The sequence below is a fragment of the Myxocyprinus asiaticus genome, chromosome 9 (genome assembly GCF_019703515.2).
Source record: "Myxocyprinus asiaticus isolate MX2 ecotype Aquarium Trade chromosome 9, UBuf_Myxa_2, whole genome shotgun sequence".
Lineage (NCBI taxonomy): Eukaryota > Metazoa > Chordata > Actinopteri > Cypriniformes > Catostomidae > Myxocyprinus > Myxocyprinus asiaticus.
In genome coordinates, this window is record NC_059352.1 from 2,192,501 (window position 1) to 2,207,769 (window position 15,269).

The 15,269-nt window shown below is 36.3% G+C and overlaps 1 protein-coding gene across 5 annotated transcripts in view; it reads left to right on the top strand.

The window, feature by feature from the left end:
* The window catches only part of LOC127446011 (thymocyte selection-associated high mobility group box protein TOX-like), a 177,966-nt gene that overhangs the window by 84,635 nt on the left and 78,062 nt on the right, over window positions 1–15,269 (top strand). For all 5 annotated transcript variants that reach the window (XM_051706605.1, XM_051706604.1, XM_051706608.1 and 2 more), the window contains exon 3: window positions 2,154–2,213. In XM_051706605.1, coding sequence (XP_051562565.1) covers window positions 2,154–2,213 — 60 coding nt within the window. The remainder of the gene's footprint in view (window positions 1–2,153; window positions 2,214–15,269) is intronic.

Here is a 15,269-nt window from a genome sequence, read left to right on the forward strand (position 1 = left end):
TACTAAGAGTACTCCGGCTGAGTCCTTCTTGCTGTTGACGCCCCATGCACTTGCACCTTAGCATGCATTTAAAACTAAACGTATGAAACTAAATACAGAGTAATTTACCACACTAACGCCACAGCAAGAGAGGCACGTTCTTTCTCAACCTTTCAATCAAAAGATACATGCTGCAGGGCAATTGTGGTCTCAAAAATTCTCTCTTTCTAGCTGTGATATCCAGCCTTTCACACCATTCACATCATTACAAACCCATCTCTCTTTTGTCTCATTTTCACCTATTCAGTCTCTCAGTAGAACAAGAGAGCATTTATATGTGCCAGGATTTGTTTGCAAATGGAACATAAGCACAAGGCTTTTAATGGAATTAACAGTGTGTCAATGCAAGTACGTGTTGCATTTTCAATGTTGCCACAAGTGTGAAAGTGTGTGTGCCAGATTGTGTGTGTGAGATTCTTGTGTAATTAATGGTTATGTATTTCCGACCCCTGAATTCACCTCACACGACATGTGTGTCACACAGGGGCTGTACATCAAATTCACACAACTTGCCTCATTACTCATTAGCTAATGAAATGTAATTATAACCTCACTGAATACGCTCTCAAGCTCTTTTTTAAAACCTAGTGAGTTGCCTTAATGTGTACAGTCTTTATAGACAGCTACATTCTAAAGCAGCACCCTAACTGAAAAGAAACCTCATTAGGGACTGTTTTGGAATGCTAGTGAGTCACATTTCAATATTTAGCTATTGGGGTATCTTAAAGTAGTGTTTTGGGACAGGTATGGCATCAGATAGTTATACCATGGGACTGTTGGAGAACTATATTTCCAGCACATCTCAAATTCTGAACTGTGCTCAATAGCATTCTGTGCTAGAAAACTGATTTCATAGCTAACGTTTTATGTGTCCTAAATACACACAGTTAAATAAGATTTTCACACTTTTTGCATAATTTGTAGTAAAAAAAAGTATTAAACGTTTCCATTCGAGTTTTATTGAGACCTTCATATAACAAAAAGAAACAATTGAAATCTGTCACTTTTAGAGGTCGACCGATATATCGGTTTTACCGATTAATTGGTGCTGATAGTTGCTTTTTGGGACTATTGGTTATCGGAAAAAAATCAACACGATAGTTGCCAATAGTTTTTGTTTGTTTGTTTGTTTGTTTGTTTTTTTCACCATGTTCGTCTGTGGCCTGATAAAAATCAAAAGCTATAAAAAGCTTAATTTGGTGAATATTTACATATAGAGGATTGTAATGGAGCAAAGTCACTGTCACCATCACTGTTTATGGACTAAATCACGATTATTAATACGAAACACACACACAGATGAAATGAAGCATAGCCATTATTTAACGTTTATTTATGTAACTTTTATTGATGGTTGAGTTCATGTTGATTTTTGGGGAAAGGAAAAAAAAAGTATTTTATAGTACCGGAATACCGGACAATTGACAAGCAAACTCTCTTGATCTACTATTGAAGAATGATGATCTACTGTTAATGAATTACTGCTCATACAGTATTTATCAGTTGATATGACAATGTTTACTTTATAGCATTTTTAGTCTAATACATTGTAGATGATTGTAAGAGTGCATGTTTTGTTTGGAAGCACAGACATTTCAAAATAAGAGTCCCCAGTGTGTTTCAGGCTTGTTTATAGTTAAAAGTCCTGCATAATGCTCAGTCGTTATTAATGGGATTTGAGTTGCACAGTAAACTCGCATCAGGGGTTTTACTGATTTTGGACTCTTGTAGCCTCTATGTCTGTGCCCATCACAGTAAGGAAATACTAAGAAAATGTTTTAACATAAAAAATACCAAAAATTTAACTATCAACTGATTAATCGGTTATCGGCACTTTTCACCACCTTAGTTATCGATGATGGCGAAATCCACTATCGGTCGACCTCTAGTTAGTTTTAATAAAAAATCAACTTCTGGGACATGAAAGTGCCCAAAGTTGAAGAAACACCAAAGGTTTCGGAGAGAGCTTACAGTATATATCTCTCCCTGTCAGTTTTGATTGAATCGTTCTTTCCTTTTTATCATGCTCTGTCCGATATGCAAATTATATTCCTTTATGTGAGCTGTCTGACCAACTAAACTTCGATCTTCTTCTTCTCTGTATCTGCCTACAGTTTGATGGTGACAACATGTACATGAGCGAGAACAACCAAGAGTTCCTCTCCCCGAGTCAGGTAAGATTCAAACCCACAACCTCACGTTGGGATTTATGCTTTTTTCCCCCATTTTTTCTATATTTCTTTATTTATTCAGAATTTTCTATGTATTATTTTTTGTACATCTTTTCTCATGTTTTTAAGCCTTTGCAATTATGTAACATGGACAATTACTTTTTTTCTGTATCAAATTGTGTTCTTGATATCATGGCCTGGTCTGGGGGGTGCTTGGGGGGGGCGGGGGAGGGGGGGGGGCATTGCCCCTATATATTTAAACTCGAAAATAGAAGATAGAAGAGAATTGCAGGAAAGTTTTCGCATGACACGTGTGATATTTTGTAAGTTTACTATGTCTTTGTAATGCCCTTTGTACTCTGAGCACATGACCCAAAAGCTTGTATATTATTGGTCGGTGAGCATCAGAAATCTGTTCGCATAATATATGCACCAAGAAAAATTGCTGGCGAATAAGATTTAAGATTTGAATAGGTTTTAATTGCTCTCATTACACGACTCTTTATTTAAGTCTTATAATGACAGATCTTAAAGGGTGGTTCACACTGAACGCGTCTTTGTGCAAAAGAAGCCAGCCTGCACAAGACTCTTAAAAAAAACAAACAGCTGTAAACAAATTCTGTAAACATTTTAAAGAAGTCAAAAGAGACACTGAGCTGATCGTGAAAAAAAGAAAAAAAAAATTGTACTTTTTCCATTTTCAGCCAGTACTGCTTTCTCTCTTCTTATTTCTTAGCTTGTTTACTTTGAGACTCATATTTGACATCTGTCTGCCGATCTCCTTCGCTTGACCAAGTTCGGGCAGTTCAGACTGATTTTGCTTTAATGTTAACCAGACTGACCACAGACCAAAGCAATGCTTTCAACTCTAGCTGTCTCTCTGCTTTATTAACGAAAACACAAAGTTTTCTTCATGTTTCACTCTTTCGTTTCCATCTCTTTGACTATAAACTTTCCTTTCATTCTGCATTTCCTTCATAACAGTCTGACAGGGATATTTATTGATGTATAAGTTTAGATCTACAGCTGGAGTCATTGAATTGAGACAATTTAGTGTAATTGAGATTACAATAGCCGAAGAATATTGAGTTACGCCGATTTATCTTGCATCATTTATTTTCAGGTTTTGAGGTAACTCATACCTTAAATTAGATTCATATGGAAATACTGAATAAACTCTAGGGATGCACCAGACCAAGGACATGACATTTTTTGGCTGATATTGATACAGATTTTAACAAAAAAATCTAACTAACATAAGAACAAGAAAGAATACAAATTAAATATTACATGTTCTTAGGAGTGCCAACCCTTCTACATATTGTGGCTATTATTATTTGTGTTACAAAGTGTGCTACTAATTAACTATAATCAACCATTGTTTTTTCATATCGGCGTTTTCAAACATCGTTATGCCGATGGTTTTAATTTAGTTAATAATTGACCGATAAATATCGGCAGCTAATACATCGGTGCATCCCTAATAAATTCCTTACCACTGCTAAGATCGTGAAGTATATATATTTTTTTTTTTCAAATGATTCAGTAAGAGAAATAACTATGCAAAGTGGCCCACAAAAACAGCCTGACAAGATTTTATTAATTAACTTGCACATGCAAACATATTATAAACTCAACGTTTTGCTTTCTAAGTTAAACAGTATATTCAGTGAGAGAAAAGAAATGGAGGGCGGGACTTAATTTTATCTATTGTAATTTGATTGGATGATGAGAAGTTTCTTTATATGACAGGTGGTTGGAAAATAAGAGCTCTTGATGATGTCATCTGAACAGAAAAAGTGGTTTTCTGAGATGGGGCAAGTTTGAAAAAGGTTATGAAGAATTTTTTTTCTTTGGAATAACACGCACTAATAAATCATTTAGAATAAGACTAGGATGTGTTTTAAGAAAGTAAAAATGGGGGTGGGGCCTGAGTAGCTCAGTGAGTATTGATGTTGACTACCACACCTGGAGTCACGAGTTCGAATCCAGGGCGTGCTGAGTGACTCCAGCCAGGTCTCCTTAGCAACCAAATTAGCCCGGTTGCTAGGGAGGGTAGAGTCACATGGGGTAACCTCCTCGTGGTCGCTATAATGTGGTTCTCGCTCTCGGTGGGGCGCATGGTGAGTTGTGTGTGGATGCTGCGGAGAATAGAGTGAAGCCTCCACACGCGCTACGTCTCCGTGGCAACACGCTCAACAAGCCACGTGATAAGATGCGCAGATTTACAGTCTCAGATGCGGAGGCAACTGAGATTCGTCCTCCGCCACCCGGATTGAGGCAAGTCACTACGCCACCACGAGGACTTAGAGCGCATTGGGAATTGGGCATTCCAAATTGGTCATAGAGACAGACACTGACAAAAAAAATAAGATAATCAACTTTAGTCATCGTTATGAACATTAATTGGTGATTCCTTAAAATCGTATTAATTTTTGTGAAGATTCAACTAATGAGATTGTTAAGTCTGAAAAATGTTGTAGGTCATAGCACGTATTTATGCACGTGTCTAAGCTGTTTTTCTCTATGATCTTTCAAATTCTATTTAGGGATGCACTGATGTATCAACTACTTATATTAATCAGCCAATTATTGGCTGAATTAAATCCATTGGCATATCGGTCATAAGCATGAAAAATTACAATGTGATAAACTGATGGTTCATAATTAATTACAGAAATTGACTATGCTGTATAAAGTTTGTCGAAAAAGAAAAGCATGTAGAATATGCATAATAGGAATTTATAATGTTCAGTTATAATATGTCAAATACACAGTTTAGAAGTGCAAAATAGCCCTTTTTTCCACATCAATCGGCATGTTATCATATTTTTATTTTTATTTTGTATGGCTCTCTTGAAATTTTGACCTATCATGTGTTCAAGAGGTCCAATCCAAGTTCAGTAGTAGTTAATTATTGTCAGAACAATCAAATAGCTTTTCTACCTCTTTGGACATTTTTTAAAGCATAATTCCTATGGAAAACTGTAGTAATATGATGAGTAAGTGGCAAGCCTATCATTTTATGTTTAAAATCAGTACTGACCAAAAATATTCATATCAGCTCAACCTGCAATTCTGTTTTAACTACTGAAATACTTTGAAAGTAATTCCATTTCAAAACGTTCCTTTGAATGTCATGGATACAAATCAGATCCCATTGAAGCCCTTTGAATGGCCACACAGAGACACACAGAAGACCAGTCCATCACATACTGCATTTGGTCTCGGATCAGACGCCTCGCCATTCCCAGGAATCATCACATTTACGTTGACTGAGCTGTCCTCAGGCGACCTCTGACATCGTCTGATTGTAGGGGAGAGATCGTCTCCGCTTGGCCCCTAACAAGCCCTCTGAGTGTTCAGGGTCACAGAGGATCGCCACGGTAACCACTGCGAACAAAAGAGTCTGGAGTCCACTGAGGGTTGACCTACAGCCAACTCAACCGATCGATAGTGTGCGAGCAAGAGCGGAAAAAAACGAGAGCGAGACAGTGAGAGAGAGAGACAGTGTGAAAGCTGAATGGAGAGAGACACAGACAGACACATAAAAGGAGAGAATTGATTACAAGGGAAAACACATCAATGGTTCTTCCGTTTGTGTGACGTCCCGTTGAATTTCCGTTGCTTGCTCGTAGACAAATTCCAATGCAAGAGTACAACTAAAGGAATAGTTCAGCCAAAAAGTACGCTGCAAAAAAACATTTTCCTACTGAGTATTTTTGTCTTGTTACCCTGTAAAAATGTCTAAACATTCTTAAAAAAGATACATTTCTTTGAGAAGCAAAAGGACTTTTTTTTTTAAAATAACTATTTGCCAATGGGGTAACAAAAAAACTTGATTCAAAGGGGAAACAAGTTTATTTTTCTTACACCTTTGGTAAATAGTTTTTTCTTGTTTTAAACATAAACTGCACCAAATTTGGTTAGATTTCTCTGAAAAAAATAATACTTAATATCTTATGCCATTTTTGCTTCTCAAGTAATTGTTCTTGTCTTAAGGATGTTTAGTTATTTTTACTGGAAAATAAGACAAAAATACTCAGTAAGAAAGTGATTTTTTTGCTGTTTAAAATTCAGTCATTATTTAGTTACCCCAAGGGCGTAAGTTTGGTTTGAAAGTTGGTAGGGACATATATGTAACAAGGATAATATTCAACATGTTGGTATTAAGAAAATGCAAGAAAGTCAGTCTGGTGATATAGGCTAAATTACATTATTACATCATTTAACAAGTCTAATTAAATTAATTTCTTATGTCTTTGCCTCACCTTATTAAATATTAGCCTTTTTATTTTTTAAGAATTTCGAAAGAATAAACAAATTAAAAACTGACCACTAGAGCTTCATGGTTAGGAGGAAAATTGTGATATGCGATAAACTTGGATAATGTGACAGCGATATGTGATGCGATAAACCTAAGATTAATTGGTCAAAATCAAATGTTATCTTTTTCAAGAAGATTTACCTCGAGAAAATGACATCCAAGGGACATAAATGACCTTCTGTAAAATGTAAACTCAGCAAAAAAAGAAACGTCCCTTTTTCAGGACACTGTATTTTAAAGATAATTTTGTAAAAATGTAAATAACTTTACAGATCTTTATTGTAAAGGGTTTAAACAATGTTTTCCATGCTTGTTCAATGAACCATAAACAATTAATGAACATGCACCTGTGGAACAGTCGTGAAGACACTAACAGCTTACAGACGGTAGGCAATTAAGGTCACAGTTATAAAAACTTAGGACACTAAAGAGACCTTTCTACTGACTCTGAAATACACCAAAAGAAAGATGCCCAGGGTCCCTGCTCATCTGCGTGAACCTGCTTTAGGTATGCTGCATGGAGGCATGAGGACTGCAGATGTGGCCAGGGCAATAAATTACAATGTCCGTACTGTGAGACGGCTAAGACAGCGCTACAGGGAGACAGGAAGTATAGCTGATCGTCCTCGCAGTGGCAGACCACATGTAACAACATCTGCACAGGATCGGTACATCCAAATATCACACCTGTGGGACAGGTACAGGATGGCAACAACAACTGCCCGAGTTACACCAGGAACGTACAATACCTCCATCAGTGCTCAGACTGTCCGCAATAGGCTGAGAGAGGCTGGACTGAGGGCTTGTAGGCCTGTTGTAAGGCAGGTCCTTACCAGACATCACCGGCAACAACGTCGCCTATGGGCACAAACCCACCTTTGCTGGACCAGACAGGACTGGCAAAAAGTGCTTTTAACTGATGAGTCACGGTTTTGTCTCACCAGGGGTGATGGTCGGACTCGCGTTTATCGTCGAAGGAATGAGCATTACACCGAGGCCTGTACTCTGGAGCGGGATCGATTTGGAGGTGGAGGGTCGGTGTGTCACAGCATCATCGGACTGAGCTTGTTGTCATTGCAGGCAATCTCAACCATGGCCAGCGAAGCGCCCGGATCTCAATCCCATTGAGCACGTCTGGGACCTGTTGGAACGGAGGGTGAGGGCTAGGGTCATTCCCCCCAGAAATGTCCGGAACTTGCAAGCGCCTTGGTGGAAGAGTGGGGTAACATCTCACAGCAAGAACTGGCAAATCTGGTGCAGTCCATGAGGAGGAGATGCACTGCAGTACTTAATACAGCTGGTGGCCACACCAGATACTGACTGTAACTTTTGATTTTGAGCCCCCCTTTGTTCAAGGACAAATTATTCAATTTATGTTAGTCACAAGTCTGTGAAACTTGTTCAGTTTATGTCTTAGTTGTTGAATCTTTTTATGTTCATACAAATATTTACACATGTTAAGTTTGCTGAAAATAAAAGCAGTTGAAAGTGAGAGGACGTTACTTACTGAGTTTATAATCCAGCATTAAACAAATGGAAATCTAAACTATAGGTAGGGTAAATAAACAATTTACATGTGCAAAATGAGATCACAAAATAAACAAATTGTGGGGAAAATGGAACATTGACATTTTTCCTAATTTTCTGCTTTCAAATTCCATACACTCCCACAAAATCTTTTTTCATATTGCTTATTTACTTGTATTTTTTGTTTTTTTTGTTTATCACAAACGCATTATTTTATTGACAAAATGTTCTTCTCTAATGTAAAAAATAAAACAATTATTGTGAGTTACTGAATACTAGCATCTAAAAATCCTGTGCCTCTGACATAGTCGTTCAAATTTTAGGGTGTCTTTCACAGGGGTGCGCTTACCGGTCGAAAAGCAGAATTCACCATAACATTTATGCGTTTGGCAGACACTTTTATCCAAAGAGACTTACAGTGCCCTTATTGCAGGGACAATCCCCCTGGAGAAACCTGGAGTTAAGTGCCTTGCTCAAGGACACAATTGTGGTGGCTGTGGGGATTGAACCAACAACCTTTTGCTTATCAGTTCAGTGCTTTAGTCCACTATGCCGCCACCACTCCCATTGGGCCATTGGGCTGCATTAAAAACCCTACTATACTAAGCACCTTTAATAGTTGCTAAGATGAAAATAAATACATAGTATAAAGTATTTTCTGTGTGGTAAAATTGCCCAAATGTTGGATGGATATTTCTGATTTTCTGAAAGTTGATAGGGACATGTCCCTATCCTCCCTACCTAAATTTATACCTCTGAGTCACCCTCATGCCATTCCAAACCTGCTATATTTTTTCTCTCCATGAAACAACAAAAGAAGAATTTTTGAAACATTTTCATGTAAATTTTACATTTACATTTCCATACAACTTTTCAGAGTGACCACATCTGTCAAGCTCCAAAAAGGACAAAAAATCACCATAAAAGTAGTACATATAACTTGTGCGTTATATTTCAAGTGTTCATAATTCATACTAAAGCTTTATATGAGGAAAAGACTGAAATTTAAGTCATTATTCCTTGATTATACTTTCAAACATTGAATTGTCATTTGAGAGCTACACTGGAGGGGGATATTTTCAGTGAGTAATGACTTTGATTTCGGCCTGTTCCACACAAAAAGTTATTGTACGATAAATGCAAAAAATTATTTTCTTACTGAGTATTTGTATCTTATTTTCTGGTAAAAAAAAAATCTAAAAATCCTAGAAGCAGAAGAGCATAAGATATTAAGTTTTGTTTTCAGACAAAACTAACCAAATTTAGTAACATTTATGCTTATAACAAGAAAAACTATTTGCCAGTGGGGTAAGAAAAAAAAAAAACTTGATTCAAAGGGAAAACAAGATTAATTTTATTACCCCATTGGCAAATAGTTTATTCTTGTTTTAAACATAAACCACACCAAATTTTGTGAGAATATCTTATGCCATTTTTGCTTCTCAAGTTTTAAGAACGTTTCGATATTTTTACAGGAAACAAGACAAAAATACTAATTTATTAACAACATACAGGTTTGGAACAAAATGAGGGTGAGTAAATAATGACAGAACTTTCATTTTTAGCCATACTGTCCCTTAAAACATGATCTCATTCCCGAAAAACTCCTTTCAATTTCCCTAATTAGCATTCTAAGTCTTCCTCCACCTCTGGGTTAAGTTAATCTTGCATTATCAGCCGACGTTAATCTCAGTGTGATAGCGTAGCTCAAACGTTAGTCTTTGCATTTGCATTCTTGGCTGTAGAAAGTAGCTGGAAAATTTCTCTAATGGACTCTCTGTTTGAGTATGCAAAAGAAGCCGTGGTCGAGATTATAATCTCACAATTAAAGTAACAAGGTTTTATTGATCGCTTCCCGGAGCTTTGGTTGCCAAGTCAGCCTGTGATTAAAGTAACAAGGCATGCACGAGGAAAGACGCGTCCAGTGGAAGTTTCGTCTGTGTATCTGAGACGTCCGAAGATAAATTCTGCCATGAGTGACAGAGGTTTCATAAAGATGAAGAAGAGGAAATTGAGGTTATGCTGATATATCAGAGTGCACAATCGCTTTAGCTTTAAAACTGTACAATTCTAAGATGAACTGAAAATTGTCATCATTTACAGTATTGTCCGTCTTGTTTTTCTGTCCCTGTAATATTTTCGTTCTTCTGTAAAACATAAAATGAGATGGGGAAAAAGGCAGTGTTAAGAAATGACAAAAACAAATCACAAAATCTAACATTGTCCAAATGGCTTTGGAAATCCTTTTTTCCATTATATAACACCAGTTTTCTTCCTATGTTGACATTATATAGACATCTTATTAAAACAGGAAGTTGGGACAGTTCATGTCAAGGGCTCATCCCTTTTTTAATACCCAATATCTTATAATTTACATCAAAGCTATGGACCATTGCTACTTGCTAAAGAGTGCAACAGTTTGTTCTGGAAGTAGAGATCCCATTTATTTTCTCCATGAGTGAATTCATTTTTAACAATATCTTATAAACCTTTAAAGACAGACCTACCGTGAGCTTCAAGGTTGTTAATCGATGGTATATGCTTCTGTTGAAGACGTCAGTAAGTGTTACATGTTTAGTAGATGAATTCCTGGCGATGAACTACACTACCTATGATCCTGATAGGGAAAATCCACCAATCAGAGAGTTGCAGCAAACAAAGCTCATCAAAAGAACTCTGCAGCTCCGCCCACTCTTTATGATTATAATCAACAACTTTAAATAGATAGTTTTATTTTTTCCCACCATTTTTACTAGGGATGCACCAATGCCACCGATATTTATCAGCCAATTATTGACCAAATTAAAACCATATGTTAATCGGTTTTAAGCATGAACATGCTGATATGAAAAAAAATTAAAAAATAATGGTTGATTTATAATTAATTATCATCACAATTTGTAAAAACTCAGTGAATTCAAATGCACAACCAAAGGGTTGGCACTCCTAAGAACATGTAAAATTTTATTTGTAATCATTTGTAATCATCGTGAGAGAAGTGACAGTTGTGAAAGCAGCACTTAATTATCCATGATGAGATAAAACCTTCCAAAACGATTTGAAACCAGCAAACTTTGACTTCTTAGACATTGGTATGGTATCCATTAAGGCTACACGGTTGATTTAGTTAAGATTGAAATCACAATAAGGTCTTGCCCGATTATTAAACATTGAAAACGTAAAAATAGACTGCACTCAGTGCTTCAGGCAGGGCTTCATTCAATATTGTGTAAACAAGCGGCGCCCTCTAGCGGTATGTATGGCATTATCCATTATAACATGATAGAACTTGTGTTTGTTCCTTTGGTAACTTTTTATTTTTCCATGATATGGTTGACATTTCCGTGGAATTGCCCAGCATATGCATGGAATGAATTTGTGGTGTTCTATTATATACCATATAAATATGTCAAATGTGAGTTCTGTTGTTTTAAACTGCAAAAACAGAAGTGCAAAAATGTTTTAAAAGTATTAAAAATGATCCTTTTCACATCAATCATATTTAGTTATTTTTTTTAATCTTTTTATCTTCTATTTATCTTTCATTGTGGCTCTCTTTACAGTTTTGGCCTGTCATGTGTCCAATTCATGTTCAATGGAAATTATTTAATTTTAGAACAAATCTTTTGTACCTCTTTGTATATTTTTAAAACATAATTTCTGAGCAAAACAGAGATCTGATGACAAAATAAGGTAAGTGGCAAAATATCAGTATCAGCCAATAGGTTTTTGTTAAAATCGATATCGGCCAAAAACGTTTAGGCCTATATCGATGCATCCCTAGTTTTTACTGTAATTTGATTACGTCATTCGCAATGCTTCATGGGATTGTAGTTAATTTCCTCATTGTACCTCCATGTACCTTTGTCTTTTTGTCCGATTTTCAAATACTTTTTTCTTCAAATCAAAGTTTGTAAAGCCGGAGATGGTTGGTTTGATTCATGGCTCAGTACGTGTTTATGAAGGATTTTGTGAAATCCCTATGGCAAAAAATGAATGGGAAGAATACTTCCGGAACCAAAACGGCTGAAAAAGTGGGCGGGATCTGTTGCGCTCTATGGCTAGTTGGTGGCAGCTGGTACAAGGGGGAGGGACATTCTCATTCTAGAGTGCATTTGATTGGACAAAAATCTGTGTAGTGCAAGATGAGTCATCAAAGTGTTCGATCCATTTTCTCTGAAGAGAAAGACAATAGATTTTAAATGTGTATGTCTGCTGAAAGTGAATTTTGTCAACGTTTAGGTGTACACTAGCATATAGATGACGTCAACACTGACAGACATTGACTCCAAATTTTATTTCACGATATATCTCTTCTCTGTCTTTCCATCTGTGTCTCTGATTGGAGTTTGTGCTCTACTGTCATTGGCTCGTTTTCACTGATTAAAGTGTCTTTGTACTGACTGTAAACTCTCGTCTTATGGAGGACAGGAATGTGTGTGTGTGTGTGTGTGTGTGTGTGTGTGTGTGTGTAAGCTACTCTCCATGCTGGTCCGAATTACGGCTGAGTACATTACTGTGATTTACAACTTCCTCCTGCTGTTTAGATTGAAGAGAGAGAGATATTGCCTGCCCGCCCGCCCTGCCCCCACGCCCACCACCACACAAGATCTTTTGTGAAATGAAAACAAAGCGCGAGCCTGACAAAATATTTCTATAGCCGATTGCTGAGCAAGCAAAGAGTCACTCGGACACAAAAGCAGAGAGAGATCGCTGGCCGAAAGTATTTGATGTCACAGCAAAACTCATATTCTCTCGTTTGCTCTCACAGACTGATCCAAAAGTCTCTGCTCATAGGGCAAGTCTCATGAAACATGTCAAGGACATGTACGGGTCAGATTTAAACCCAATAATAACAAATGATACTTTGCATTAGAATTTTTTTAATATTTTTTATTTTTTTGCATTGTGACATTTAAGAACATTTCCCCTCCAAATTCTCATTACCGTAATGCAAAACATAATTATATATTCAGATTTAAGCAAAAAATAATTATATTACAGTCATTATTAACTGTGAAACAGTGAAAAAATACTGTATTACAGTAATAAGACTTTTTTTTTTTTGCATTGTAATATGCATTTTATGACAAATAAGCACAAACAAAATATTGTTGAATCAGAATTTCAAATCAATTCATTGAAAGACAGACACGAATCAAACTAATGAACACTAACAGCATTAAAAAAAAAGTGAATTACACAAATTAAAATCTAATGAGAATCATTATTGGAAAAATAATTTCCAATTTAATAATGCAAATAAAGCTGGGATATAAGAAATAATTTAAACAGAGAGAAAAAAATGCACTTTAACACTTTAATAAGAGTTTTTTTTATTTTATTTTTTTATTACAGTATTACAATTTCAATTTGGGGTGCAAATTGTCACAATACAAAAACAAAAGGGAGCTAAAAGTAAGTTTCTTTTTCTTTTTAACCCCTTCAACTCCGTGGACCCGCCCGCGGGAAAAAAGTTTACGCTTAAAGTGCTCAAGTTCCTCTTATACATAAGTCAGGCATATGTGGTATCGTTTGAAAGCTTAGAATCTGAACTTTATATAGATAACATCACTTCTGCATTTATGTTACTTAAAAAAAAATTGTGTCGCAAATATGCGCCACCTAGTGGTTGTGTGGTTTAAATATTAACATGAATATAAAGTCTTTAAAATAGCACATAAATAGACAAATCATATATCAAATGAAAGCTCTCATTCTCAGGAATGTGACTGTACAGTTTAGTTTGTTGCCCTTATACCACAGTTTAAAAGATTTTCAAAATTATTTCTGTTAGACATCAAATTCAAACATCTCTTTTATGCATCGATCACTGCTGCTGTAAGCACCAGTTAGCTAAAAACTTCATATATGCTTTTACCTTAGGCAGTTTTCTAAAGAATTAACCATTTTTGACTTGTCTGTGAGCATGCTCGGCTGAATAATCTAATGTTATATCTTAGATGTCCAGAACAAAATATGCAGTCTTACAGTAAAAGCATTCAAATCAAATCATCAGAAAAATATGTTTTTGACTATTACTGATAAAAGGGGAGGATCTCAGCTTTCTAATGACACCTAGATTGAGCTTCTAGTCCACTCAGAGGCCGAGATATTCTATGAAATAACGAGGGTGTTGCGTGAACTGAAAATTAGACTGAATGTCTATGGACGAGCGCATCTGCATTAGAGTGCCACCTACATTATAGATTGGCATTTTGTGACGGAAGGTGATAGAGGAAGAAAAAAAATTCTAGTACTTCTTGCCATCTAGTGGAATAAAATAAGACTATTTGGAGGGAGGTGGGGTGAACAAAACCAGAATTGCATGCTTACAATAATTAGAAAACAACAAAAAAATTGCTGGCGGCAGCCCAAAAATGCACCAGAGTTGAAAAGATTAAGCAAAATTATATTTCTTTCATTTGATTTTAGGGCTGATATAAAAACCTGGATGTGTTTTCATGAGATTCACTCATGATATTTGGCTGTTTGGAATATTTCTCTGACACAGAACTGCTAACAAATGCAGCCCGGTGTTTATTCACGTCACACGGGTTGCCAAGTCCTCATTTGTGCTGTGAAAGTGATTGCTGTTTGAAATAGTGTTTTATAGAGACATTCACTCAAGAATCCTTGACACATTTGTATACAAAACTGCATCAACCCTCACACCGCTGTTCATGTTTAAAGAAGACAGATAAACATTTCCACGCTCGCTCATTTTTTGTATACTTTACAGACACTGTAGCACAGTTCCAAAAGATAGTGAGCTGCCTACCTAGACAACATTTTAAGGATATAGCCATGATATTGTTCGCAATAAAATTAGGGTATGATGCGTACACTTCTGATAGATCTTTTCAGTTTGATAAGCAATTAATGATCCTTTATAGTGTATACTCCCTGTGAACCCAATTTCTGCAGCAATTGCACATCATATTGAAGTAAACAAAAACATCACATATGTGTTTCAATTAACAGAAGAACATCTGCCTAATGTCACATCACGAATCAACTGTATCTAAACGTCTGTGCATCTCTGTCTGGCCTCTGTTTTCATCATTAGTTTCATTCTTTGTGTTCTATGTCTGTTTTTGTCTGTAACATAAGTGTTTCTCTTCCAGTTCAGTGTGCAGTTATAATGAGCTGAGATTGTGTTCAGAGTTCATCACGTTCAAATAGAGACTGTGTCAACTTCTTTT